Source organism: Coloeus monedula, assembly GCF_965178545.1.
Source record: "Coloeus monedula genome assembly, chromosome: 27".
NCBI classification, from domain to species: domain Eukaryota; kingdom Metazoa; phylum Chordata; class Aves; order Passeriformes; family Corvidae; genus Coloeus; species Coloeus monedula.
Genome location: NC_138807.1, coordinates 3,993,038 through 4,021,023, shown reverse-complemented (window position 1 = coordinate 4,021,023; position 27,986 = coordinate 3,993,038). Strand labels below are relative to the sequence as shown.

Below are 27,986 nucleotides of genomic sequence, written 5' to 3'. Positions count from 1 at the left end.
GTGCGAAAAGTCAAAGTTATATAAAATGAGGCAGCTGGAATTACATGAGAAGGAAAAATCAGAAGCAAAACAGGCACAATAAAGAGGAGGAAGATCAGGAGTGAAGGATACAGAAGAATTTATTGAAAGCACAAGTACAGACTGGGCACCAACTGCTTCTACAATCTCAACAGGAAATAATGGAGCTACAGAAAGGTACAAAGGTTGTTATAAAATAGTTTTAATTTCATTTCTTTTTGCATTACAAACATTCTTTGAAAGAGGCAATGGAATTCTGATGGTGTGTACGCTTCCCCTCCCCACCCACCTTCCACAATACTGAACCTGGAATTGCTGTTATCAAAATATACAATACATCTGGTCACCATAAAAAACTGGGTTTTGCTGCCCCTCATGTCTTACAACAGGTATAAAAAAATTATAAATATGTACACCCTTAGTTACTCACATTCTTTACATGCAAACACAGGATCCGAAGGGAGCGCCCGCCGTGCCGGGGGCCTGGTTACCCCAATCCATCTGTGATTTGCACAGGACACCCAGAGTGTCCTGGCCGGGGCCCGGCCCCGGGAGCCTCCCCAGAGCTGGGGAGGGTGATGGGGGAGCACTGACCAGTTACCCCAGTGCTGCTGTGCTGGGTGGGCTGGGTCCCCTGTGGGAGGAACGGGTGTTTCACTGGGGAGGGGACGAGCCCAGAACCATCGAGACCCCCGGCTGTGCCCTCCTGCAGGACGCTGGCAGGGCCCGGGGGAGCCTTGCAGGGGCAGAGCCCTGGCTCCAGCACAGCTCACCCAGATTTAGAGGTACCCAAAAGCAGCTGGGGTGATGCTGTCACCGGGGGTCTTGCCCTCCCCTCAGGGGTACCCAGCACGCCACAGCCCCAGCCGGACCCTCGCTCGGACCTCACACGCTTCTCCAGCATAATTCATATCCTTGAGAGTCCAGGGAGGAACTACAGAAAGTTAAGACTTCTCCAAACACTCAGTGCTAGGCAAGTCAAGAGCTCCCATACCAAGCAAGGAAATCAGAACTTGCAACACTAAGACAATTAAAAAACAAACTTTGGTCCACAATTTGCAGAAAAACCCTGAAAAAAAGTACAAGATTCTTGTTATTTTGCATCCGAACAGGTTGCAGGTTAGAGGGAAATGTAAGGCAACATCGGATCACACGGAATAGAAGGCAGAATGGCCCGGGAAAGAGTTGTAAGCCAGAAAAAAACAAAACAACAAAAACAAAGGTTGTATCATTGGGAAAAACCGATCTGCTGCATTCTACTTTTAATAAATTCCCTTCCTAGAACAACATCTGGGCTTATAGGTTCAAAAGATAAAAAAATCTTTAGCCTGGGTCCTATTCCTTCCATTCCCGAGCTGTTCATGCTCATTCTCTCACACCCTCGTCTCTGCTCATCCTCAGCCACGACCTCAGCCTGGAAACTACTCCTGCCCTACAGCTTCAATTACAAAACAAAGAAAATAAAGTACAGTATACACGGGTAATACCACAAAGGAGTAAATTTAGATTACGTTTATACCATCTTATCATTCTATAAAAGGTACTTAAACTATTTCTTTTGCATATAAAGAGATTAGAATATTTGGTCAACTGGAAATATTGCTAGGCACAGAGGACAGCAACGGCATCAAAGTATAATACAAGGATTCAAACAAAAGCTCAAATGCTGAAGACATGCTCTAAGAACGATGGCGGAGCTACAGCAGCCTCGTTAATCTCCAATTAGGGGCACAAAGGTACCTCTTGCAGGCACCTTTCTAATTGTGGGGTATCCAAGGATTCTCCAAATCCTAGCCAAGCATTTAGGTATATACACAGACAATTTCGACAAACTCTGATTCATCTTCACAAGTGTCCCACAGCGGCTCTTTTGTCCCTCACCAACGCTCTGTGAGGGCAGAGCCTGCGGGCTCGCTCCTGACACTGGAATGTGATTTGGCCTTGGGAACGCTCCCCCACCCAGACTTTTGCTCAGCCACAAAGGCTCTCAGGTAACTCCCACCTGAGTTTGCAGGTGGCAATGACCCACGAGCAGACTGGGAAGTGGCACAGGGCAGACGTGGAGATGGAGACACGTGCAGGGCAGCGGGGAACGACTGCCCCGAGTCACAGCCCAAAATTTCCTTTATCCACTTTGCCAGTTCCCCCGGCTGATCGTCAGCCAGAACCACTCCCCCCCCTCAGCTCTGCCCATCCCCTCCCTGCAGCTCAGATGTTTTCCCCAAAGAAGTAGAAGGTTTAAGGCACAGGACAGCAGGTGCACAGGTAAGGTGGGATCAATGCAACCGAGTGTTGTGCTGGGCGGGTTGGGAGCTCCTGGTCACCACAATCCTGACTCCAAGGCGCTACAGTGAATTCACACAGTGGTTTTAGGTCTTTCAAGGCATGGATGGGTAAGGAAATTAAAAAAAGGCATCAATGTGAAACCTGATAAACTTGTTGGGATCTGCTTTTTGGGGGAGGAGGAGCAGGAGGGGAGGGGAATTTCCCAGAGCAGGTTCCATAGTGTAAACTTGAACTTGTGATTTTTATTGGAACAGTCAAGATTGTTACCCATCACCGCAAGGTTAGCAAGAGGAATTAAAATTAATTTTCTTTTTTTTTTTTTTAAAAACCGGTAAACTGATTTCTCTTTAAAAAAATAAAATCTCTGGTCTTTTAAGGTCACTTCAGCTGCATTTTTAAAGTGGCTTTTTTTTTTTTTCTGGAATGATGGAAGTTGAAACCCTGGTGTCCAGCCTTTTAAGGTCAAGGCTGAACCCCAGAGGTTTTAAGTCAAGTCCATTTTTACTCAGGCCTTCCCAAGCTCTAAATGGTGGACTTGGAAAAGGACACACGCAGGTGATGGTTCTCCCCCAGGTCATGATTGTGGAGGTCAATGAGGGACTGAATGGCTTCTTCCACAGAGCCCATCTGGATCAGAGCCATTTTACGGTCCTTCCTGACAAGACACAAGTTTCAGGCACGTTCAGTTCCATTGCAGGAGTTTCCCCAGCTTGATCCAAGTTCTCCCATCCAGCAGAGAATTAACCCCCTGGGTACCTGCACCACACTCACTCTTTAGAGGGGCGTCTCTGTGGCAAGCACACACAGTCCCTACTGCTCACTCAGTGCTCAACCCAAGGGTACTCAGGAATTCTTTATTCCAGAGTCAAACACTGTTAGTAAGGATTCTGCTCACCTTTGAGCCTTTTACTGGAACCAAGTACTTCCACCCTTCCCATATGAAAACCCCAGAGTAAGGAGAGGACGTAACACAAAACACTTACTGGAAGAATTTGAATCCTTTGACCATCCCACCATTGCTTGAAAATAACATTTTAAGGTCTTCTTCAGTTACTGAAGGTCTGAAACAAACAGTTTTCCCAGTCAAATGGACATTGACAGAACAAGTTTATCTCAAAATACTAATTCTCATCAGAGACTTCTCTAAATTCCCTACCAGCAGCCTCTTGGTGTGGCAAGGCAATGGAACAGGGAGCTGGGTGAGCTCTCCTGGCAGCAGCACAGAGCTGCCTGTGCCCACCCTCACAACTGAGGCTGCAAACACCTCAATACTCAGCCAAACAGGAACTCTCCCTGCGGATACTTACGGAATATTGGACAGATGAAGAGTGGCAGAAGGGGGAAAGATGTTTTGGAAATTTTTGGAGCCTGGTTTCTTGAAACGATGTAGAGGAGAAGTCCCATAGTCCTTGGTCAGGCCGTGGTCCTCCTGGTTCTCACGGGGCAGCTGCACTGTCTGGTGCTTGGACAGCGTGATACGGATTGGCTTCCCGTGGAGCTTCTGCCCATTCAAGTGGCTCATGGCTGCAAGGGGGAGGACAGACCTGACTGCAGGGTACTTCAGTTTTGTTCAGACACGAATCCAAGGCCAGAATTTCTCTGCCCTCGCAGACACCGCACCCTGCAGGGTCCCTCTGCCTCACTGCAGTGCCAACTTCCCTCTCGCACCCACGAGCCACCCCTGTGCCAGAGCAGCCCCACAGCCACACCCCCCGAGGCATGGATACATTTGGGTCTTCTGTTGGAAGAGAAGAAAGTGCCAATATCAAAGCTTTAAGTACCCCTTTTGTCTCTAACTGCTCAGAGTCTGACCCTGCCAAGCTTACCAAGCTGGGCCTGATTCCCATCAGCCATCTGAACCAGGGCATTATCTTTCTTATTAAATAAAATCTTCACCCTCTGCACATCACCATAGACTCCTTCAAAGAGGGAGGAAACAAGAACAGTCTTAGGTAGGGAAACAAAAAGTCTCATTCAACTTAACATCAGCTAATCAATCCAACAGCAAAAACATCCATTCCCAACCAGAACTGATCTCATTCCAACCATGGCTACGTATTCTGCTCTAATTAAGGGAATTCTTATATAGCAGAATAATAATGGAACAATACATTAAAGAAAAGACATTGGGTTTCAGCAAAAAGCCAAAATCTTACTGCCAGAAGACTGGACAATTTCGCATGCTCTCACCATTTAAAACTCTTATCAAAGACATGCAAAGCAATAACCCATGCAGAACTGAACCAAAACCAAAGGCAAACTAAATTAAACAGCAAACTAAGTAAACAATGTAAAACCGAAATTATGCATTCAAAAAATAAAAAAAAGCAAACTGCAAACTGTACATTTCTGAAGTATCAAAAAGTAATCTCAAATAAATGAAAAACAAGGTAATAAAAAGTGTGAATAATAACATACCGAAAAGAATAAAGAGGCATTGGGGTGTAACTCTCTTTAGAGAACAGCAGAGCAAGGCAGCGGAGGGACAGGGAAGAGGTAAGGAATCGAAGGGGAGAGCGAGGTTGCACAAATCGTCCACAACGAGGAAGGGCAGAGTCCCCGCAGGAAATGGCGAAATTGGTTGATGGATGATGAAGTTTTCAAGATGGTTAATATTGAAGGGCAGGTTGGTTTCCGAAGAGCAGGGTTTGTTTTATATTTTTTTTTTTTTTTTGGAAGGGGAATGTTTTTATTTTTTTGTTTCAAGCAACAACAGGAAGCAGAAGTACCGTGCAGTCAGTTGGCAAAGAAATTCCGGATCGGGGGAAGAAAAAAAATTCAGGGATGGGGAGAAAAGAAAAAAGTAGCAAAAAACACAGGTCAGTAAATACATAAGGAATATGTAGTGTTCCATCAGTCAGATTTATAGAATTCTACATACAATAACTTGCTTATAGAAACAGTTAATAGGTTTTACCTAGTGGAACACAATGATAAAGAAAAGGCATTTTTACTTCAGATATACAAAGGAGTAAGAGACAGTATCCCCCCCAGAGTGACTTCCACAGGCTGCAATATCCAATTCAATTGCAATGGCATTCCCTAGAATTTGACTAAAAGTATTTCCCCTGTTTACAGTTAATGACTTCATGGACCAAGTCACAAACAGCTTCATTTGCTGCTTTGGGGTCAGGGACTGCAGGAAGCAATCCATACCACAATACTTGGCTGGAAAGAAACAAGGAACGTCCACCTTGGGTACCAGCCACTGCTTTAAACAAACAGATCATGCAGATGAGCAGCTATACTGCCACAAATCCCACTCCAAGGTCTGCTGGAAGCACTCAGATAAAGGAGCTGGTACCTTGTTTGCAGAGGACTGTTCCCTTCCCGCTCTGTGGCCTGACCTCACCGTAGAGAAACCAAAAGTACTGGGTCACCACAAGCTGAGATGTGTGAACTGCTCCCACTCTTGTGGAAGAAAAAAATGGAGCCATTTCAGCTCCCATGATTCCCACTCAGGAAAACCCCATGGCAGAGGAGTCACTCCAGGCAATACTGTCTCTTTACTAACTGGTTGTGGCACAGGTAAGTTTCTACAACACTGATTATACAGGCAGTGGAAAAAGTTTCATGTCTGTTAGTTCACAGCTTCAGTCCAAGTCCCAAAGTCTCTCTAGCCCAAAGACAAGCTGGATGGAGAGTGAAGAGCTCCTCAAAAAAACCACAGGGCATGAAATAACTGCTTGCTCCTGCCTAAACAGAGCTGTGAGAAATCTGAGAGGTGCAGCACAGCCCCTTGTCCTGCCACTGCCATCCAGGCACCCAAGAGCATCCCCAGAGCAGTGTCACACTGAACAGGAATAATGATGCCAGCAATTATCAGGACTTATGGTGGAACAAGCCACAGATGAGAGTCCCTGGAATGGCAGAGCAGTTTCCAAGCAGCATGAGCAGCAAACCCCAAAGCTGTTCCACAGCCCCTGCTATTATTTCATGCCCTGGAGAGAACAGCAATGACAGGTAAGAGCAGTCTGAAACATGATCCAATTGGTTCACCTCATTAAGAGTTAAATGTTTTGATCATTCATCACATCCAGGCTTCCCCTTTGATCCAAAGAGGTTTTGTGGTGACTCTGCCATCACTGGTAAGGTTTATAGCTTTGCAAAGTGCTATTAACGTGTGTGCACAGTCCCACCAGTTACAGCTCCTCAGCAGAGCCCCATCACTCTGCTGAACACCAGAGGTTCTACACTTTCAATCCAACCAGATCCAGGGGCTGACTGAAGGAAAATCCAAGCCCCCCATATCCAATTCCCTTATGGTGCTGTCTTTCATTAAACAAGGTTTTTGTTCAAATATTACTTGCTTTATTTTTAGAGAAACCCCAATATTTCAACTCACTCAGTTAAGTAGAATTGAAAATGTAAACTGTGAGCTGTTAAAGGGTTTAGCTAAGGAAAAACTTCCAGGAATCCTGGAAGGGGGAAATGTGCAAGCACATGGCAGAGGAAATACTGCACAGGTACAAGGTCAAGCTAGCAGGGATCCAGACACTACACAGAAAGAGCAAAGGTCAGCATGAAGCCTCTCTGTAGTTCTGAATTAATGTATTAAAAACTACAGCATGCCGAGGAAAATGAATGGACATGGCTATTCTGTGACCCAAATGACACTATTCCATGGGAATGGTGGGGAGACTCCACACAGAAGAGGGAGGAAGGGACAGGCATTGTAGTCTCTGGGGGACAAGAGCAGGCAGGCAGCATCCTTGGCTTAGAACCAAGGAAGAGCAATTTCAATCTGAGATGGACTTTCCCATTTCCCTTCAGCAACTAGAGTACTGCTCTGCCCTGCACCTGGGGCTGTCAGAGCATGGCAGCGGCTGCTCTAGCGGTGCCGCTTCTTTTGGATACAGCGGGATTTCACTTTCAATGAATTTTCAGCCCAATCTGTGTTCAGAAAGTGAAAGTAGAGATAACAGGAAGGAGAAAAAAAAAGAGTAAAGTTAGGACTGCACTAACCTCTGGGATCAGATTGCTAACCAGCAACACGGAGTGCCCTGTCCCAGACAGGCCGGGAATGGCAATCCGCCCTGCTGCAGCCGCCGCAGCTGCTGCTGGAATAGCCAAAGGAGCTAGTGCTCCAGGAACACTTGGAACTGTCAGGCCTGGAAATTAAAGAATATTAACCAGTAAAGAATTAACAGCATGTACTCTAGTGTATTTGCTGCACCAGAAGGGAGAACAGCACGCCCTCTGAACCATGCAAGTCATCATTCCCAACAATGCCCATGTCATCCTAAGGGCAACAGGAGCCTCTGCTTCTGGTGCTGCAGGAAATGTTCTGGTTTCTAACAGGATTTGCTCTTGCAGTGCCTGGTGCTGAGCAGGTGCCTCAGCAATCTCGTGCGTGTTTCACAAGCAGCGGACGAGCACAAAGCCTCAGCTCTGCTGTGCAGGGCAGGTGTCACACATGGGGCATGGGGAGGGTCCGTCCAACCAGGGCATGCACAATGTGCTCTCACCACGCATGCAACCACCAGGTACCCTGTGCCACCATCACCCAGCTCTCCTGAGTGGGAACCACTGCAGCTGGATTTACAGGCATTCCTAGGCAGCTCCCAGTACCAGCTGGCACCTCCTGTACCGGCCCCTCCAAGGGCAAGAGGAGCTTTAGAGCTCAAGGAACAACTGCTAGTGGTCAATTCCATGGATTACTCCTCCCAAAGCAGCCCTGCCTATTTCCTCAGCAGGGCTGGATGTTACCAAAATAACAACCCCTCAACAGCCCACTCTGTGCTTGTTTGTCATAAGCAAGGAAATTCCATCGTGTTCCCAGAAAGTCAACATGGCTTGGAATGCTGAGAACCCCAGCAAGGCTTGTTTAGGCTGGCACTCCAGTGAGCGTGTTCAGCACCCCCAGTTTTCAGACTCTTGGCTACTTCTGGAAGCAGCAATGATCTGTTACCTACAGCATGAGCTGTGAACTTCAAAGTGCAACTGTCCTAGCACATGTAATCAGTGTCATGATTAAATACCAGCTTTCTCAAAATATTTAAGAAAAAAATGGACAGATTCCTTGCTTCTGACTACATTTACAGCTGTCAAATAAAGTTCCCAACCTCTGTAATCACATGAAGAAATTCAAAGCACAAGAACTTCTATCTCCTCACCATCTCCCCAATTATTTCAAAGCCTGCCTTTACTGTTTCTCCCATCCTGCTTCACGTGTTTTCCTCCCATCACCAGGACATTGCCCAGAGGGGCTGCAGCTGCACACGGCATTCCTAGCTGAGGTGATGTACTGAATCACCAGGCCCTTCCATGTCCAAGTGCCAGCATTTAGAATTTACATGGCTAACCTCAACAAAAACATCACTATTTTGCTTTAAAACATGAAGATGCTTCAGCAACAGAAAACCTACGTAAAATTACAACTTACGAAATACAGTACCTGTAGCCTGAGGAATGGCAAAAGTAGGAGGAAAGCCAGCTCCTGCATATGGAGGAGAGATTATTCCTGGAGCACCTGGGAAAGACATACACATTATACAGAGATGCCTTAACAGCAGGAAAACTCTAAACTTCCCAGAACTACAGAACATTCTGAGCTGAAAGAGACCCACAAGGATCATCTAGTCCAACTCCTGGCCCTACACATGACAGACCAAACAATCCCACCACGTGCCTTGGAGCGCTGTCCAAACGCTTCTACAACTCTGCCAGGCTTGGTGTTGTGACCACTGCCCTGGGGAGCCTGTTCAGTGCTCAGCCACCCTCTGGGTGAAGAACCTTTTCCTAATATCTAACCTAAACCTCCCTAAACTTAGCCAGAATGTCTTGATCTGGCCTTCAACAGAAGCATTCAGTTGAAAGCTAAACCCTAAAATCCAGCCAGCAATTCAAAAATGCCTCTCACATAACAATGAACTTCCAGAGATTACCAAAACAATTCCTGGGCAAACACCAGGTGGCACCAGAGGCAGCGACTGCCGGCACTGCCACGGGATTTGGCACTAATCTGATCCTCAGTGATCATCCCCAAATGTTCCTCCTTACACTCTATTCCAAAATTTTGACCAAATACACCAGGATGACATCTCCTTCCCTTCTCCTGACACACTGTCCTGAACAAGTGTGCTTGAGATTGCCCAAAAAAATCACCAACGAGGGTACGAACAGAAGTTGATTCAATATTAAACTACAAAGCACAACTGATTCATTGGCAAGATTAATTCCCTTTACAAAAGACAACTAAAGCACAACAAGGGAAAGCAAGCAACAAGAAACTAAACAAAATCCAGGCAACCAAAACAGAAATGAACTGAAAACTACCTAGGGGTGTGTGTGTGTGTGTGTAAAGAAAGTGTAAACAAAGATGAAAAGGAATGTGGCCTAAAGCTTAACGACACCTAAACTTAACACTTAACTTACACCTAAATTTATAGTTTAACCTTAACAATCTTAACAGAGCAGTAACACTTAACAGCATTTAGCCTAAATGGTAACTATAACTTAACCTAACTTCCAGATTTGCTATAGCATATGCACAAAGGGTATGAAACAGCCAGTGCAAGCTAAGGCACCCGTGGAAAAATTTCCCTCTGAAAGAGCTGAGGCCAGGCAGTATTTTTGAGGACAAGGCCTAACAAGCATTTCTCAGAGCACACTGCAGTCTGAAAAGTAGCAGGGGGTGGGGGATGCACCACCACCCACCCACACCAGTTGGATTTGTCCTGTTCCCACCTCCTGAACTCTCACCAAAAGCAGCTGCCATGGTCTGGTCCAGAGTGGGCTGGCTGTCCCCAGAGGGCAGGTCTGGGCGGGTGTAGTCTCTGCTCTTGTCGTTATTGTACTTTACATTGAGACTCGTGAGCTTGGAGAAGTCGATGCGCAGCGTGCAGCAGGCATTGTAAATGTTCTGTCCATCCAGAGACTGCAAGGAAACAAACCAGTCCTCACCCAAATGCATTCACACCAAGCTCACAGCAATTGCTCTCTGTAGAGTGAAGGTGTTAGCCACCCCATGGCTCCACCTGAGAACAGGTATCTCGTGGAGACAGCTGTGCTTCATTCAGCCCCTCTGGCAGCCTCCAAGTCGCATATGGGAGCAATTCCCTCCCACTCATGCCCTGTTCTTGGGGTAACAGTGGTGTCAGCCCACCCTGAGCTTGGATTAAACAAGGCAAACCCAATGGAGAGTAATCCAGGTATGCAGCACTCACCAGTTTGGCATGCTGAGCACTCATGGGGTCAGCATATTGCAACAGGGCCTGAAACTGGTGGTTCTTCGTGAATGTGATGATTTTCAAGACTGTACCAAATTTGGAAAAGATCTGTAAAGATATTTGCATATCCTGTTATCACATTTCCAGTAAGATAATTTCATATTGATCTCTTATTACAAGCAGAAACAAAAGTCATCCCTTCAGCCCATCAGCTTTTCAACTGCAGCACTGAAGGTTTTAAACCACACTGTAGGCATTGCTTGGCTGGCATCATGGTATCAGCCTAGAACACATCAGAGTGACTGAACTGCACCCTAAGCAGAGTTTGTTTATTCTGGTTTATTAAACAGGAATATTCACAAACAGCTTCACGAACTCAACCTCTTCCAGGAATTTCAGGAATTCTTAAATGCAGTCAAGCTTGCATTTTAAACATTAAGATAACGTTAAGCAATCACAGCAGACAGAGGGAACTTTCCAAACTGGCCACTGCCTAAATAGCTCCTGGACACAATTTGTTTCCCAGGCCCTGGCAAAAGGATGAGGAGCAGGTACTGTTGCTAAAACCTAAAGATAACCTGAAGAACTGTAATCAATCCAATAAAGTGGACCAGGACTCCAATCTCTGGAAATTAAAATCAGGCAAGAGTGGGAGACCAAAACTAGCAGCATCTCCTGTAGGTGTTTGGTCTCCAGAGAAGTCTGTTCAGAAATTGCATTGTACAAACACAAACCACAAAATTTGCAACTACAGCAATACACCAGTTGCTGCTGCCCCTTTCTCCAGGACAATTTTCAAGCAGTTGTGGTGACATGTTTTACCTGGTGCAGAACATCTAGAGTGACAGGGTAGAAGAGATTCTCCACAATGATCCTCAGGACAGGGCTCTGGCCAGCCATCGCCATCCCTGCATCGACGGCCGCAGCCGTGGCGGCCAGCGCCAGGGTCCCGGCCTGCACCTGGGTCACAGCTTGCAGAGCTGCTTGGGCACGCTGCAGGACCAAAAAAGCTGTTAGACCCACACTTCTGCTTCCAAAAAACACACTGTCAGCTCTCCTTGAGCTCCTGCTCTGCAAACAGCCTGCTGGACTCAGCAGTGAGTGGAACAGCCACATGCTGCTCCCAGGGCTGGGGCACTTTTGAGACAGGGCCAATAAAGACCACCCCAGCCAGTAAGGGCAGAGCAAAAATACAAACTAAATCAACCATGCAGTACCTATGCTATGGCAAAATCTTGCTCAGCATAAACCGATGCAGCAAAATTATCCCATTGTTTAGAAAAAGGGAAAAATGGGGGTCTTCTGGAGTGAAACACTATTTCCAGAATCCTACACAAGCTGACAAGACTGAAAGATTGATGCACATTTGTCACATGGATCCACGAGTGACAAGTGCCTGGGGGTTCTGCAGAGCCCCCTCACATACAGAACACTCGTGCTCCAGCTCCAACAGCAGCATTCCATCTGCACAGCACTGGATGCTCTGATCCTGATTGGAGTCAGCTCAAGAAGTGAGAGGAGACAAAGGGGATGGTACTGGCAGCCACATCTGACAAAGAGGCACAACACTTGAACTTCTTTCCAGTGTTTCTGTCCTAAAAGGTTGCCAGGAGGGGCTGAGCTGAAACTAGGAACTTTTTCCCATCTGCAGAGCCTGTGGTGCAGAGACCCTTGAGGGCTCAGAGCCTTGAGACCTGCTGGGTTCAGGCACTGCCACCCCAAAGCTGCACCTACCAGCACCAGGCCGTGCTCTACCACAGGCGAGTTCTGCCCCATCAGGGCTGCACTTCACAGAAATCTTTCAAACATTAGAAACAAACACCCTAAAGCACCAGATGTTACTCAAGCCCCTGGATCTCAAGCCAGCAGCAGAGATCTGGCTGTGTGTCCGCCCTCCCTGGGATGACAATGCAGAGAACAAACTGACTGCTTGGTTTGGAGAGTTGTCTGTCTTCAGCTCCTTGTGGTTGGAGAACTGGATGTAGATGGGCTGACTCCGGAGCACCGGAGTGACTGTGGTGTAGTAGTTCACCATGGTGTTGGCTGTCTCCTCTGTGTTCATCTCTATGAAAGCCTGGGAAGTGAAACCCAACATGGACACATCACACCAGGACAGCACCAGGTCACCCCGAATCTCTGGCGCAGCTATAACAGCTTTTCAACAACTGCATTTACACATGTTTTTGTACACAGAACTGTTTAAAAATCAACTGTAGGTAAAACAAATGAGAATCTTCCCTCTCCAGACTGACTTAATGCTGCTTCAGTCTCACCCTAAGATCTCCACGCTGTGTGTACTTAGACATAAGTGTCTGCAAGAACACAAAAATAGAGCAACAATCCAGACTCTTCACTTCTCTCCAGGGCAAGAAGCCCCCTCACTGCTCCACACCCTTAGGGGCTTCTCTCTCACAGAAGAGAAACATAAGGGATTGTAGCAAGTCACTGCAGTAAGCACTTGCATATAATCACACCACGCAATTTATCAGAGGCACCTTTCCATAATTAAGATTAAAGACATTATTTTAAGCAATGATTAAAGTTGGCATGCTTTTTTTACTCCTTAATTTGCAAGACAATTTTAGTTACCAAATTAGTGCACACCTCCTGCATTACTCAAGAGTACTTCAGCTTTACCCAGCTCATTTACTACATCTGGAAAGGTGTCCTCAATATGCCACGTTACACGGTAGTAACTTGGCTGTCAAGCAAGCCTGAGTGAAAAAGGCCAACTCATGGCACTGCTGTCCAAATAATCCCTGGCCTGCAATTTCCAAACCAGGCCTAACGCTAATTATAAGTGACAACCTGTAATTATGGACTGAGCTCCTTCTGCAGCCTGAAAATGGTATTTTCTACAGCCCATGGGATAATCACAGAAAAGTAAAATAAGAGTATGCAGAAGTTATTGACTCGTAACACACAGCAGTTGTTTAAACAACTTGGAGCTGGTTTCCTGATGACAAACTCATCGAGCCTTTGACACAATCCATGCTTTCAATTATGGAGACAATACCTGGTTTTTTCCTTTCAACATTAGAAGATTGGTGACCTTGCCAAAGGGTAAGCCCAAAGAAATGACCTCTGCCTCTGTGACGTCACTGGGGAGCTTGCGGACGTGGATTACTCGGGATGGGATCCCGGCACTTCTGTTATCACCTTTGAACTTCTTGCTGTCGTTTCCATTAGCTGTAAGAGGCAAGAGTTACTGCTGATGAGAAGGGTCTGGAAGAAGAAGCACACATTTCCCACTGCTGACACACAGACTCTGCTCCCAGCCAGTCACTGCACTATTACAGAGAAATTCCATAGTCTAAGTTAACTTGAGTCTGAAGACACATGGTTTTATTCTTTTTTCCCCCAAATTACATGATGGGAGGGACATAGCCAAATGCCAGTGCAATGGAATCAATTCTCCAGTGGCCATTTCCTAGTTTGTGTAAAGCACACACCTACCCACCCACATTTTTAGTGGGGGTCTGAGACACTAACCCCAGACTGATGCTTTATTCCTTCCCACCTGGCCTAGTGTTGTTGAAGTTTATTATTATTTTTCAGCACCATGCCACAGAAGGCCTAGTAAGTACTAAAAATGAAGAGACCTTTAAATTATGACTAAGAAGGAAAATCCAGACCTCCTCACAGCACTTATAAATTGCTGTGCTTGTTTCCATGCAATATTACCTGCAGAAGGAGAGTTGCTGCTCATGATAAAGGGTCCGTTAGTAGTAACACAAGGAGAGAAAAGCTCCTCAGCTGCCCGCTGGAAGAGAACAGAAGACAGGTAAACAGACAGCATTTTACTCAATTCTGTCCAGGCACTCCTAAAGCAGAACAATTGAGAGAAAGCTGGAGAGGAGCTGAACACAAGTGTAAGTGAAAACATACTGACAGTGGGCAGTGAAGCTCACCTCCATGAATTAAATATCGGTCAGATCCAGTTTGGTAATGGAGCAGCACTGTTCAGTATCTCTTTTCAGCTCAGCATTAGAGATCTCAGGGCTGGAGTGTTGCTGAGTTGTGTGAAGCCACTACACGCAGTGCTGTGCACCAACAGACACCTTCTCCTGTCATACCTGGCAAAACAGGTTTCTGACTACTCCCATCCCACAGAATTTTCACTCTGAAGCTGCCAAAACTGTTTGGGAATGACTTGGCAGTTATGAACCAAAGCTGTGCATTTTGTGTCCCGTTCCTGGAAGTGTTCATGCCCAGGCTGGACAGGGCTTGGAGCACCCTGATCTGGTAGAAGGTATTTTCTGATACAGCATTCCCCGTAAAGTCACCTAAATCACCTCAACTGACCAGGACTAGTCTAGCTCAAGTAGTACGTACAAAAACCACTACTAAGACAAAAGTAAACGTGCCTATGAATGACTTCTTAGCACAATCTATACTTGCATACACAATGCACCTTACAATCAGCACAGCTTAATTTCAAGTAAATTACATGGAAGACTTCAAATCCCATTGTAAACTGTGAGCAAACACAATACTACAAGATCTAACACACAAGAGCACTTTCTCATCATTTACACTACTCTTCCACAAAAGTGCTGCACTAAAAAGGCTTTCATCAATAGAAAAAAGCACAGAGCTCATCCCTGCCTCAGCAGCTCCCACCCACCTCAATGGAAACGTACCCCGCTCCACACCATGGCACCAGAAACCCTTATCTTCCACACGCCCTGTATCTGGTGGCACCTGCAGAAACAGGAGCCATGTAACAACAAAAGCTCTGCGCACTCCCCCAGCAGACAGGCTGGGAAAGTAGGTCACTGAGAGCCCCAGAACACCCAGCTACAGACACACCGTTCGGCTTTTTTTCTTTCTCCCTCAAATCTCGAATTTCTCGTCTGACTACTCACTGCCAGTTCTTCAAAGAGGCTTCAAGGACTTTGATGTCCCGAAGATGAGAATTAGGCCAGGTTCCAAACCGCGGTTCATGAACTGCTGCTGGTCACCTGCAAGCGCTGACCAGCTCCCACCAAGGCTCTGGCCTCGACTTCCTCCTCCTCACATGGTGCAGTCATTAAGAATGGGCCTTTTAACAGCTGTTCTAATTAGCACTTCGATTCCTGAGTACACCAAGAGGCAAGCTGGGCTGGGAGGCTATTAGACTGTGATCCCATCCTTTGATGACTCAAATTAAGGCATAATTCCAAGGGTACAAAAAAAATCCTCTGGTTTGCTGTCAGAACACTCTTGTGCCTGCACTGCTGCTGCCACTCCAGGTATGGCTTTCTGTGCCACAGCCTGGGATACACCTGACAGCTACTGACAAGAACCACCCACCAAAGCACAGCCCTATCCACACAGTCGGGTGTTTCTGGCTTCATGAAAGCCTTCGCATCAGGCCTTAATGGGATTTCAGTGTTTTAAAACATCTTAAGTATTAACTTCCAGTACAAATTGATGTGTCTGTGCAAACATAGTGGGCAGCTCCTGAAACCCATCATGGAAATGCTGGGAGAACAAGCCACGTATTTGGCTCTCATGGAGGCAACACTAGGAAACGATAAACTGGAAAAACAAGCATTTATACCATTATGGAAAGAATTTAGCTTTCCTAATGGCTTGTTTAAAATAAACATTTTCTTGCATATTTGAGAATTTCCTCACAGGCAGGGATGACAAGGATGTCACTGCAGCCAGGCTCCATGCGTCCATGTCTCTTTAAAGAGAGCAATTTCCAATCCACTCCCCTCTTATCTTGGAGACAGCCTGTGCTGCCCACTTCGATCAGACCAGAGCCGGGAGGCAGAGGGGGGATGATTGTTCAACATCAAAAGCAGCAGCAGTCAATTTGTAAGCTTCCCAGCTGGAAGTACATGCAAACGAGAAGGGAATACTGCCATGGTTGGAAAACAGCAGTTATTCCAAGGTCTTTTCTCTGCACAAGGAAGTTTATGGACAGTAGTCACACCGAAGTTATTCCCCACATCTCCCTGTGCAGGATTGGCTGCTGAAGTGTGAGGGGAGCAGAGCCCTAAGGAGCCTCAGTGGTCACCCCGTGCTGCCATCCCCATGCTGCACAGGCCAGTCCCCAGCACAAGGAGGCTGCGTGAACCATGACTTTTCATCGGCGGATTGGAGCTGATATCAGATAACCACAGGAAATAGTTGCTTTTTTGGAACGACCAAACTCAAGGCAAACTGAAACCCAGTTCTCTATGACCGTGCCCACAGTAATGAGCACTCAGCAGCCTCCATCAGCTCTCTGCCCTTACACTGCAGGGATCACCAGTATCTTTCCAGACTATTTTCTATCTTTTCTTTCTGTACATGTTAGAAACACTAATGAGTGTCTTTAAAACCATGGTATAAATTCAAATGTTTCATACAAAGTACCCAATTCAGCAGAGGCAGAGGAACCAAAGCGAGACTGGTTGGTTGAACAGGTTTAGAAGAGTTTCTCACCAACAACGCCCCCATTGGGTATTTTGAATTATTCTGGTAAAGACAGTAGAAAAGTTACTGATTCTGAAGTTTTATATAATTTAATCTGGGTTTAAAACAGAACAAACCCAGCCAAAGGCTGTGGGGGTGTTTGGTGATCACCCACATCCACCCACAGCACTGCTTCTCTCCTTGCATTCTCTGAGTCTTTTGGGGAGGCCCAGCTGCTCTTCAAGACATGATTTTCCAACTCCCAGTTCCCATCCCTGCTCACAGAGGCATTAATTACACTGACATTTCTGCTCAGCCATTCTTTCACAGCTGGTATTTTTATGACGAGATTAACAGAAGCCACAGTGCACTCACAGCACATCAAATTCCTCGTTTGAACTAACAAATCTCCTCTTCCTGTTGACTGAAAACAACCACCACTTCTGGAGTCACACAGCCAGATCCTACCTAGAGCAGGGTAGGGCTGTTTCCACCATCCAAATCCCCAGTCAGCAGCACACTGGCACCAGGGAAACCCCGCTGGGATGGGTTTCCATGCCAGCAGCCTCCTCTGGCCTGATGCTCCTGACTACAGAAGGCCCCTTGCCCAAGCTGCACTAATTTAATCACACACCATGCTCCAGGCAGCCCTGCTGCCAACAACTCCCTCGTTCCCTTTTCAGACTCAGGGAGAGGCAGGTACAGCTTAACATTTCGTATCTCCCCCAGCTGTATTTTTGACCATGCCCCAAACTCTAAGCCTTGCCTTGTTTTAAAGTTTTAACAAGTAAATTCTAAGAGTTTTTAGTCTGTCCAGGCTTTCACAGCTTAAAAAGCAACAGCTCATTTACATACACTACACACTGCCTCACTGCCAGTAGGATTTTACCTGGCTCACAATACTTTGGAATGAGGCCAGAGATTGTCTCAGCTTCTAGCAGCACACCTAGAAATGCTACAGAAATTCCCAGCTGCCCTATATAATCCTTTATCTACTTAAGATCCAGCACTTATTTTAAATGGATTACAGTAAGTCAACTGCATCCTGCCTGTGCAAAAGGCTAGAAACAAACACAAACTGAATCACCATAAAAATATTCATTTCAAGTCAAACACATTATATTAATCAACTTTCAGGCAGAAAGCAAAATTAAAGCAATGGCAAAAAGACAGAGCACATGGGAAGGAAGGGGACAATGACCAAGAAGGCCAGAAGCCACAGGCTGGTCAAGATCAAGATCTACAAAAAGCTTTTTGTCTCCACGGCTCACTGAGGAAACCCTACATAGCAGCAGGATTGCCTCTGGATGTGGAGCACCTTACACTGCTCTGACAGACTAGGGACAGCAGTACCTTTAGAGGGAAAAGGTGGATTTTGGAGGCAAGCAGGCCATCAGCTAACAGGCACTTACAGAAAGCAAAGCAAGGAACAGCAGAACTTGGAAACCCCCCTCTGAAAAGAAATCAAAGGAAACCTGTGCTGCAAGAAGTCAGAGCACGTGGGCACTGTTGTTCTTCACTTTCCTACGTTTTGAAAAATATTGTAGAGCCAATAAAAGACCACTGTAATATTTTCCAAAAAATGACACAGACCACTGAGCTCACAAAAACCCTCTGCTCTGATCAAAGAGGCAAGAAAATGCCTCTGAGCACAGAAGGAACAAGCGGCTCTCATCAGGGGCTGTCCGAGGTCAGTCCCAGAGGGACGCAGGAATGCTCTGATCCTTCAGTTCACAGCTCAAATCTCTGTGAAGAAACTATTAAGAGAAATCCAGTCTGATGACATCATCACACTCATGTTACATTCCAACATTTTTTGCTGAGAGATTCGAGATTCAAGAATGGAACTAAATTTAAACTACTAGGAAGGATGCCAGCTTTCCTTGCCTTCCACCAAAGACTCACGTCCAGCACAGTTCACTTATGTTTCCCCTCTACTCCCCTCTCCTGCCTCCAGCACTCTTTAGTCAGTTAAAGTAGTGTGAAAAACATTCCAATTTGGGTCACAAACAAACCATGAGTCAACTTTTTTTGTGAAACACTTCTGAAGAACACGCACACCTGCATCCCCAACAGTCTCCAGGAAGCTGGGAAGTTAAGGCCAACAAAATGCAACTCGAAGATTCCACAGCCCGGCACAATGTGACACTGCTCCCATCTCTGTGTCACTCACACACTGGACACACAATTTATCATCTGATCAGAACCAAAGGAGTTTGGATCAATTACATTCACCAAATTGCTCATGACTGATGTACCAATTCAAACACAAGAACACATATACCATCAATCAAATTAAGTCCAACCCAGCAGTCAGCATATTCCATGGACACAGTGGATCTGTGGCAGAGGCATCAGCCTATCTGGCAGGCACAGGGGACGCTTATTTTCAACCCATGCTCTGCTCAGCCAACATCAGTCACCTGCCACTTGAGGCTTTCAAAACTGTTACAACCTCCCTCTTGCCTGGACAAGACTGAGGCTGATATCCCTACAAAGCAGCCAATGGCAAGCTCCCCACTGGGATCCCCCAATGGCACAATGGACACACACACCCTCCTGGCCCCTCTGAAGCTGGGTGAGATGGTCAGAGCATGGCAGTTTCCTCCCACTGTACTGCTGGAAGTGCCAGTACCGTTTCTAGAGGCTACAGACAGGCCCCGGAGTTCCTAAAAGCCACCAGACCCTCTAGTGCTGCACCTGCTCACCCTGTGTGCTTTGGCAACGAGCTGTGTTAGAGCTCGAGCACACACCAGCCTCACAGCAAAGCCGGATCCTCAACCCACTCATCCATCAGCCCCTCCTAACTTTTCTTTCTCAGCTTTGCTGCTATGGAGACACCTCGAGAAACAAACCTGCCCTTTGAGCAAATAAAAGGTGTGGCCAGTTTAAATAGCCCAAAATTCCTAAACTCCAAGTGCTGCAGCAATGCAGTCATGCTGGCTCTGTAGGGCAGCACACACCCAGGCTTTATGATCCACCGCTCCCAAGCTGAAACTTAACTACTCGTCAGCCTTGAGTCTTCAAGTCATTGCCATGGAGCAGAGGGGCCTTGGCAAAGCTCGACAGAAATCCTATCAGGGAGAAATAACCCTGGATGAGTCACTCCAGGAACACAGAACCCATGGAAGGACATTTCTGCCCCATCTGTCAGGGGGTCAGTGAACATACATGTTCAGCAGGAACTCTCTAAGCAGCACAATTGCACCTGAACTGCGGCTGTGCAGAGGCAGCACCATGAATGGGATGGCTCAAACACCGGCCCAGCTGAGCACAGCATTCGGTGTGCTCTCATAGGAAGCTTGAGTTGTACCAGAGCCATGGGGAACGTGAAATTAAGTAATGTTTCCTCTTCTTGCTGGTGTGAGAAGAAAACAAATGCGGCACCAAGACACCTTCGTTTTCAAGTCTGACAATACCTGAAGCAGATGTCAGAGACCAGATTCCATCCCTACAACTTACAGGTTTTAAAAGGTGCAGTTGAGTAAGTTCACGTGTATTAAATATTTTCCTTGTTTTTTCTAAATCATCACAGATTGAGGTCAAAGTAGGCCTGAGGTTTAAATCCAGTATTTCCTAAAACTATTTTATTAACAGATATATGACCTGAAGACCCAGGTGGCATAAAGCAGCATGCAGCACTCCCAGGTGAGATGGAGCTGTTTGGCACACTCAGGTGACCCGATGCCGCCCAACAGCCACTGCCATCCGTGTCCCCTGCCACCGACATGTGGTTCCCATGTGTGCTCACGCCTGACAGGGAGGCCACAAGAGCCAGCTTGTTGCAGCCTCTAACTAAAGCCATAGGAGGGGACTGGAATTTCCTCACAACATTCTTGGCCCACTGCCTGAAGCCATAATTACTGTTCCCATGGCAAAGATCCTGGCTTCACCACAAATCACTTCTATGCAGTCAGCCTGTATCACACTCCAGCAAAGCCTGTTTTAAAAATTAACTTCTCAAACGCCACAGAACTGCACTTTTGGTTTCTGGAAGGGCAATCTTTTGAGCAGAGCTTCACTTAGCCAAGAAACTATGGGATTATTCAGCACCTAAACCATTCTGAGACTTTTCCAATCACCAAAATGCAATTTCACTTAAAGAACAGCGACGTGTCACAGTTCATCCTCTCTCTAGTCCTGCTCAGACTTCAGAGTGTGAAGAACAGTGATATCCAGGGAAATTAAACAAAGGGCAAGGAGACACAACAGAGAGAGACCTTGATCAGACTACTTGCAAGAGGCAACTGCAGGGTGAAAGAGCACCTCAGAGCTCAAATACAGTGCCTCCATCTTAGGGCCAGACTTTCTTGCTTTTCAGACAGCAGTGAAATTATGGGAAGGAGTAAGTCTTAGATCATGTGTTTCTAATCTGCAGGACATTCCAGAAGGCTGTGCATCAGGAAGCCCCACACCAGAATGGCAATGAGCTTCCTAAACAAATTCACACACTTTAAACTGAGGAGCTTGGAATGGCTACTACAATTACACCTGATTAAAAACAAGACCATTTAGGCAGTACAGTGCTCAGAGGAGTAAGCCACTAGGACAACCTGGGGGCTTCTTAAGTTAAAGAAACTAAATTTAATTAAGACCTCGAAAAAATTAATAGGTGGGTGTAAACACTCTTAACATGTAAATTAAGGATGTGAGAATAAAAAAAAAATATGCCAGCAGCCTGCCTTTTAAAGCAATAATGCAGAGCAAACTGAAAAAACCAGACTTTATGAAAGTCCTCAATTTCCAAGTTAAGCACGGCACTCACAGCACAAAGATGCCAAGAGGCCACTGGGAGTTTGCTGTGACACGTTGCTCAGCAGTGGTTTGAGTCACAGGCACTTTTCCTACTTGTCTGAGCCAGCTTTGGGACATTCCAGTCACAATATCTGATCGTGGACAAGGTTACTGGGGGCTCAGTAGCATGTCACTGAGCATGGCTGACAGATTTTGGGGACTATCATCTTCCAACAACCTAACAAATCCCTACCTTCTGTGAACCATTGCTATCTTCTGTGCACACAGACATCAGGAATGAGTGCATTTACACCTCAGATTAAAAACAGCTTTTTAGCTGCGATCTCTGTGTGTGATTAGATAGCTTAGCCAGGAAGCTCTCCTGAGCACGGGTGACAGAATGGACACCCCAGTCCGTGCTGGATCCCAGAAGCTGTCTGACATGGCTGACACAGGCAGAGGATGGGAGCACAGAAGTTTCACTTTGCTCTCAGATACACACAGACTCCAATTTACCTACAGAAACCCCCGACATGTTACACCCAAGCACTAACGAAGGGACTTCTATAACAAGAACTACACCTGCATATTCAATGACTTACTTAAACACAATCAGATAACGTGGCTACAGCAAAATCAGTTGAAAACTTACCTTTACCAAGACGATTCAGCTTTCGTGCTTGCTTCTGCCACTCTTCAAATTTTGATTCAACTTTCTTTAAACCTGCCTCATCTGACTTTACAAGAAACCTCATGTTCCATGCACAATTCAGTCTCACCACTCCCTCCCTGTTGTCTGACTGGCACAGCCGTGGGTACGATGCTGTCCCATGTCAGGGGTGAAGGCACTCAGATGGGATTGCTCCCAGTCCTCATCTGAGCCATCTGACCGGAACTAGGGACTGGAGTTCCTCCAGATGGGAGTGATGAGGCAGGCAATCCCACACCCCAAAACTCCAAGATTCACTGAGGACTACAACTACAGTTTCAGAAGCTTCCTGGTCAAGTTTAGTTATGTAAAACCACTTTTAAAAGTTACAAATTACACATTGTTAAAAACCAGGGGACCTTAACCAACATTAATCAGTTTACCAGCAGACCTTGTATCAAACTGCTCTGGGGATGCCTTAGTCCACCTTTCATAATGGCTATGAACTATTAACCAACCTTATTTGTCCAGGCTCAAGCCTCTCCTCCTCGCATCCGAAGGCAAACTGAGCTCCTTGCAGCAGGCAGCATATCCACCCGAACCAGACACTATCATTAATTCAAATTTGAGATTCCCGGAGGGGAAAAAGTAGAACTGACCTTTCCCCCCCCAGCTGCTAGAGCCCCTTCAGACCCCAACACACTACCAGGCTGTCTGTGCTTAACACAGTTCATTCTGTATTTCCAACACAAACACTTTGCTGGCCAACAGCACCTTCTGTGTGATGCTCCTACCCCATTCTGTAGGGCTGCCGGTGCTTTCAGCGCACCAGCTCTGCTCCACATCAGTCCCATCCCACAGCATCGCTTCCCTGGCCCTTCCAAGTGGCCACTCGTGGCTCTCAGTCACTGGCAGCCCTCGGTCACTGGCTCCCCACGTGCCGCTCGGCCGCATTGCCGATGGCCAACACACACACACAGGGCCGAGTTCACTGCAGTCCTGACCCCAGAGCTACAACATTCACCAAATCAAACCCGAACCCTTCAGCCCACTCTGTCCTGCCCGTTCCGGTTCGGCATTTCACGGGACCAGTGCTGATCCTGTGAATGCGACGCCTGTTGCCACCCGCGGCTGATAAGGAGCCTCCTGTCAGCACTTTGAGTTTAGGGCTAAGGCTGCACTTTGCAAACCTGAGACTAGAAGGGCAAAGGTCATATTTACTGTACTCACAGGAGATAAAAATCAACTGCTAAACCCTCCCTTTTTGTGGCAGAAGGATTTTTGACATATAACTGAGCAGGAATTCACACAAACAAAGGAAATGGAGTTCTCCAAAGGAAAAGGACCAGTTTCTTCATGGAGAAGCATTGTCTAGCACACAAGTAACAAGCATCGCTTGACATTTTAGCAGGGGAGAGGGCTGTTTCTAAGTGCAATCAAGTTGATAATCAATGCCCAAATGCCAAGAGCTAAATGCTAAGCCATATTATAACTTTTAAATGCACATGAAACTGAATTACCTCCTGGTTAAAACCAATTTACATGGTACCAGAAATAACCCTTTACAGCTGAAGATCTACATTTGGTGAGGCTAAAACTAGGTCAGATGCTGAGCAGTGTAAAAAGAGAGAAAAAGTGAGAAGTGCCTACCTTTGTACCAACTGTTATATCTTGGACAATGCTGTAGAAAAAAGAAAGAAAAGGATTAAAAAAGTTAGATAGGTTTGCCACAAAAATCCAGCATAGTTTACAGTAGTAAGAAAAAAGCAAGTCAAAGTGCACAGTTGTCTTTGCAGGTGAGCCAAGGACAGTTTATACAAAGAAAAAATATTAGATGGTGATGGTGGAGACCCAAGACCCAGCAGTGCCAGAAAACTGCAGCTCTCCCACTTCCTACGGCAGCACCTGCTCCTCCTGCGAGGGCACGGGGTGGGAGTGAACCCCCCCAAGCCCAGCGATGTGACCTCGACTCTGACCACATCAAGAGGAAAAGCATCATGAGTCAGCTCCGTCACCAACATCCCCCTCTGAGGTTCCTGTCCCCGACACACACAGAGCCCCTGCCAGGCTCTAGCGTGGCTGAAGAGACCAACACCAGAGCTCCAGTGGTCCCAGGGGCAGAGCCCAGCTGTGTCCCAGCAGAGCAGGAGCCCTCAGGCCACACCAGCACTGCCAGAGCAGGGCCAGACCAGCAGCATGCCCAGAGGTCCAGGCAATCCCAAGCTGGGGTACACCCTCCATAGAATTCCTCTATCAACTCCATAAAAAAAGTTATTAAACTCTACCTTAGACACTTAAGCCTCCTGAAATGAAGATTTTCTGATTAACTAAGATGAAAAATAACACCAGCTGTACCTAAAGCAACCCACACCAGCTCCTGTCAGCACTGAACTCTTTACACCACAACACACCCCTCCCTCTGCAGCAATGTCTTCCACCAATGCAGTCAGAATGGCTTGCATATGGCCTGACATGTTGGACCTGGGTGATCTTCCAGAGCCTTAGAGCACCTCCACGTTACTGTTTAGTGGGAGCACTTCAGACAGCCTAAGATTTCAGTTATACCCTTGCACTGGTGATTGCATTTTTTTTGTACTTAATTCCAACCCCCTGTAAAGCAGCAACACAAAACAGAGAGCAGAAATGACCCCTTTGGACTGCCATGGACAAAGCCCTGCCTGGTTCAACTCCTCTCAAAGAGCTGCCTGTAATTCCAGAGCACAGGATGCAGCAATGGCCGCCTGACTGACCTGCAGCAGCTCCACAGAGCAGGGGGACACACAGTAGGCAGGGCAGTCCTTCTTGAACCAGCAATATGAAACCTGAAGTACTCAACTCTACACAGTGATTTAATGCGAAAAAAACTTGCATTTACTAGTTCTTGCTTGCCCCCCCTCCTGCAACAATTCCTAACTTGCATCAAAGTCCTGCCTGATCTCATTAGGCCGCTCGAATGTCCCCAGCTCCACAAATGAACCACAGCCCCAGGACGAGCCAGCTCAGCTCCTCACACTTCCTCTTCCCCCCAACCTGCCATGTCATCATAACCCAGCGCTCTGCAGCTGGAGCCACAGCCCGGTCCAACGGCTGCTGCGGGAAGCCACGCGATAGTTCCGTATTTTCCAGGGGAAGTCCTCAGAGAAGGCCGTATCCGACACTGCTCCGTGAGCCCGGCGCTGGTCACCCACCAGGCAGATGGGTTGGCTGCACTCGAGGGTCAGCTCTAATGAACTAATGAAACCCATCTGCATGGAGCAGTTCAAGAAACCAGCATCCCTAAACACAGCACACATTCCTCAGCTAACACACAAACACTAATCCAGGCATTTCCAGAACCTTAAAAAAACTACTGCCAACAAAGCACAATAAGAACAGGGAATGCCCCACATTTCCCAAACTCTCAAACTTACCCCAGAGCAGTTTCTCCCACTTCCTGTTCCTCCTGTGGGCCTCTCACACAGGAAATGTTTTACATAAAGTGCCTTAGCAGGGGATGGCATTTAGAAGTATCCAACAGGAAGAGACATTTTATTTGCCAAGAACTATTGATTCCTGGAATATTGTTGTAGTCCACTTGATAACGCATACCACAGGAAACAAGCTCCAACAGTATTTCAGAATTTTTATTCAAGAAACATGCAATGTATTTCCAGTTCATACACCCCCTCAGTAAATTATCCCAAGCTTCCTTCTCCTGTCCTGCACATCAGCTCTCAGGAGGGGATTAAAACTTCTCCCAGTTCCAAAAGAATAGGCAAAAAAGCCCTTCATAAAAATTATTTCTTCCCATGGAATAATGGGATAATTCCTACGCAATAAAAGGAAAAATTAAGCAGCACCAGTAAAACCTCCAGGTCATTTTCCAAAGTAACACTGCCCATATGGACTCCTCACATGTTTTAACAAAGCAACTTATTCAAAGGGGATCATTCGGGTACAGCTCAGGATCATTTTCAGGAGAAGGAGATGGGAGCAGCCTTGAGCTAGGGGCCACTCGCTGCCAACTCGGCAAAAACCTAAAACCATTTTCCGAAGCAGCTTTTGAAGTTCCAGCAGGACACAGGAGACACTTTCACGGGGCAAACGGATCCTGCACCAGGATCTCCAAGAGACGAGGGGGAACTGAGACTCGCATGTTACACTACAACGTCTACATTCAAATAGCAACTAGTTTAACATGCACAGAACATCCGCCTTCCCTGGAACTACAGCTGATAACAAACCGATTTTTGCCACTAGAATGTGTGATCTCATGTGCTGAGAATTTGTTGAGGTTTTTTTTTTTATAATATCATTCAACAGTATGAGCAACTGGTTAAAAGCAGCAGAGCGATCCTGGACTGCAAAAATTGTAAGGTACAGGATTTTTATGGATTTTAAGATGAAAACAACACTGAGACGCCACCTTTTCAGCGTGTAAAAAAGCCCAGACATGTGACTACGCCCAGACCAGTGTTCTGAGGCAGAAAGCGAGAAGGGACTAATTTGGGCTTCCCGTACTTACGGCTCTGGGAAAACAAACTGCTTACTCGGAGGCCTTTAGAAATATTTTAACTACTGTGCGCTAGAAGAAACAAAAAACCACATCACTGAAAAAAACCACGCCATTCAGGAGAAGAGAAACACGGAGAGCTCGTTTTCGAGAGAGATCCCCTGATAAAACACCCGCTTTAGAGCGAACTCTGCCGCAGAGAGGCCCCGCCGGGTGGTGGTTAAAGAGGAATCGACGCTGCCCACGATAAAAGTTGCGCTCTGGAAACTCCCCGAGTCCCGACGTGCGGAGGGAAGTTTTCTCTCCCGGAGTTGCGCGGGACAACGGGAGCAGGGCCGGGGCCGTACCTGCGGCGCTCAGGTGAGGCGGCGATGGAGCCCTGCCCGCCCTCCTCCCGCCTACGAAACTTGGGCGAGCGAAAACCGGTCACAAAAGGAACCCAGCGAGAGCCCCCCCCACCCCCGCCCGCGGAAGAGCCAGACAATGGGAGGGAGCGCGGCCGTGAATCACCGCCCGCCGCCCCGCCAGGTGCGCCCGCCCCGCCCGCTCCGCCCCCGCGGGGCCGCGCCCGGGCCCCCCGCCCGCCCCCGCGGCGCTCCCGGCCCACCGCCCCCCCCGCCTGGCCCCGACGAGACCCCGTGAGCTCCCCCCGGCCGGCAGCTCCGGAGCTCCCCTCGGCCGGGACTCTCGGAGCCCCTCCGGGTGGGACCCCCGAGCTCTCCCCGGCCGGGACCCGGGGTGCGGCGGGAGCGCACGCGGGGACGGTCCGCACGAGGCGGCGCGCCGGGGCCGCCTCCGCTTCCTCCGCCGCCCGCGGGGAGAGGTCCAGGGACGGGGGGGGCTCCCACACGAGACTCCCCCGCCTGCCCCGGCCGCACCCGTGGGCCCCCCACAGGTACCGCCCCAGCCCCCGGCGCGGGTCGTCGACCCGGGCGCCCCCGCACCACGGGAGGGGCTCAGCAGCGCCGCTCGTGGCCCCGGCGCGGCGCCGGGCGGGACTCACCCGTCCATTGCACACGGAGACGACCCGTCGGGAGCGGAGTGGAGGCGCCGCAATAGCGGGACGAACGAGACCGCTCCGTGTTATAGACTCACAAAATGGCGGCGCCGCCCGGCCCGCCTCGCCCGCGCCGGCGGCCCATTGGCCGGCGGAGCTGTCACCCTGACGGGAGGGCGGGACCGCCCGCCTCCCGGGGTTGGTGCCCTGGCTCCTCACGAGAAGCCGATTGGCTGCGCTCGGGGTAGG

At 47.7% G+C, this 27,986-nt stretch overlaps 1 protein-coding gene across 2 annotated transcripts; it reads right to left on the bottom strand.

Moving 5' to 3' along the window:
- Positions 1-219: 219 nt before the first annotated feature.
- Positions 220-27,852, bottom strand: PTBP1 (polypyrimidine tract binding protein 1). 2 transcript variants are annotated; one of them, XM_082297926.1, is made up of 15 exons: positions 27,744-27,852; positions 23,899-23,929; positions 14,160-14,238; positions 13,492-13,664; positions 12,403-12,549; positions 11,298-11,468; positions 10,473-10,583; positions 10,009-10,183; positions 8,702-8,776; positions 7,270-7,415; positions 4,723-4,756; positions 4,131-4,223; positions 3,612-3,828; positions 3,288-3,365; positions 220-2,959 (listed from the first exon to the last, which is right to left on the bottom strand). In XM_082297926.1, exons 1-15 carry the CDS (start codon positions 27,749-27,751, stop codon positions 2,827-2,829), a joined length of 1,671 nt encoding a protein of 556 aa, XP_082154052.1. In that variant the 5' UTR covers positions 27,752-27,852; the 3' UTR covers positions 220-2,826. The 2 variants fall into 2 exon arrangements, with proteins under 2 accessions (XP_082154052.1, XP_082154053.1); XM_082297927.1 differs by lacking the exon at positions 23,899-23,929 and having other exon boundaries at positions 27,744-27,792.
- Positions 27,853-27,986: the final 134 nt, after the last annotated feature.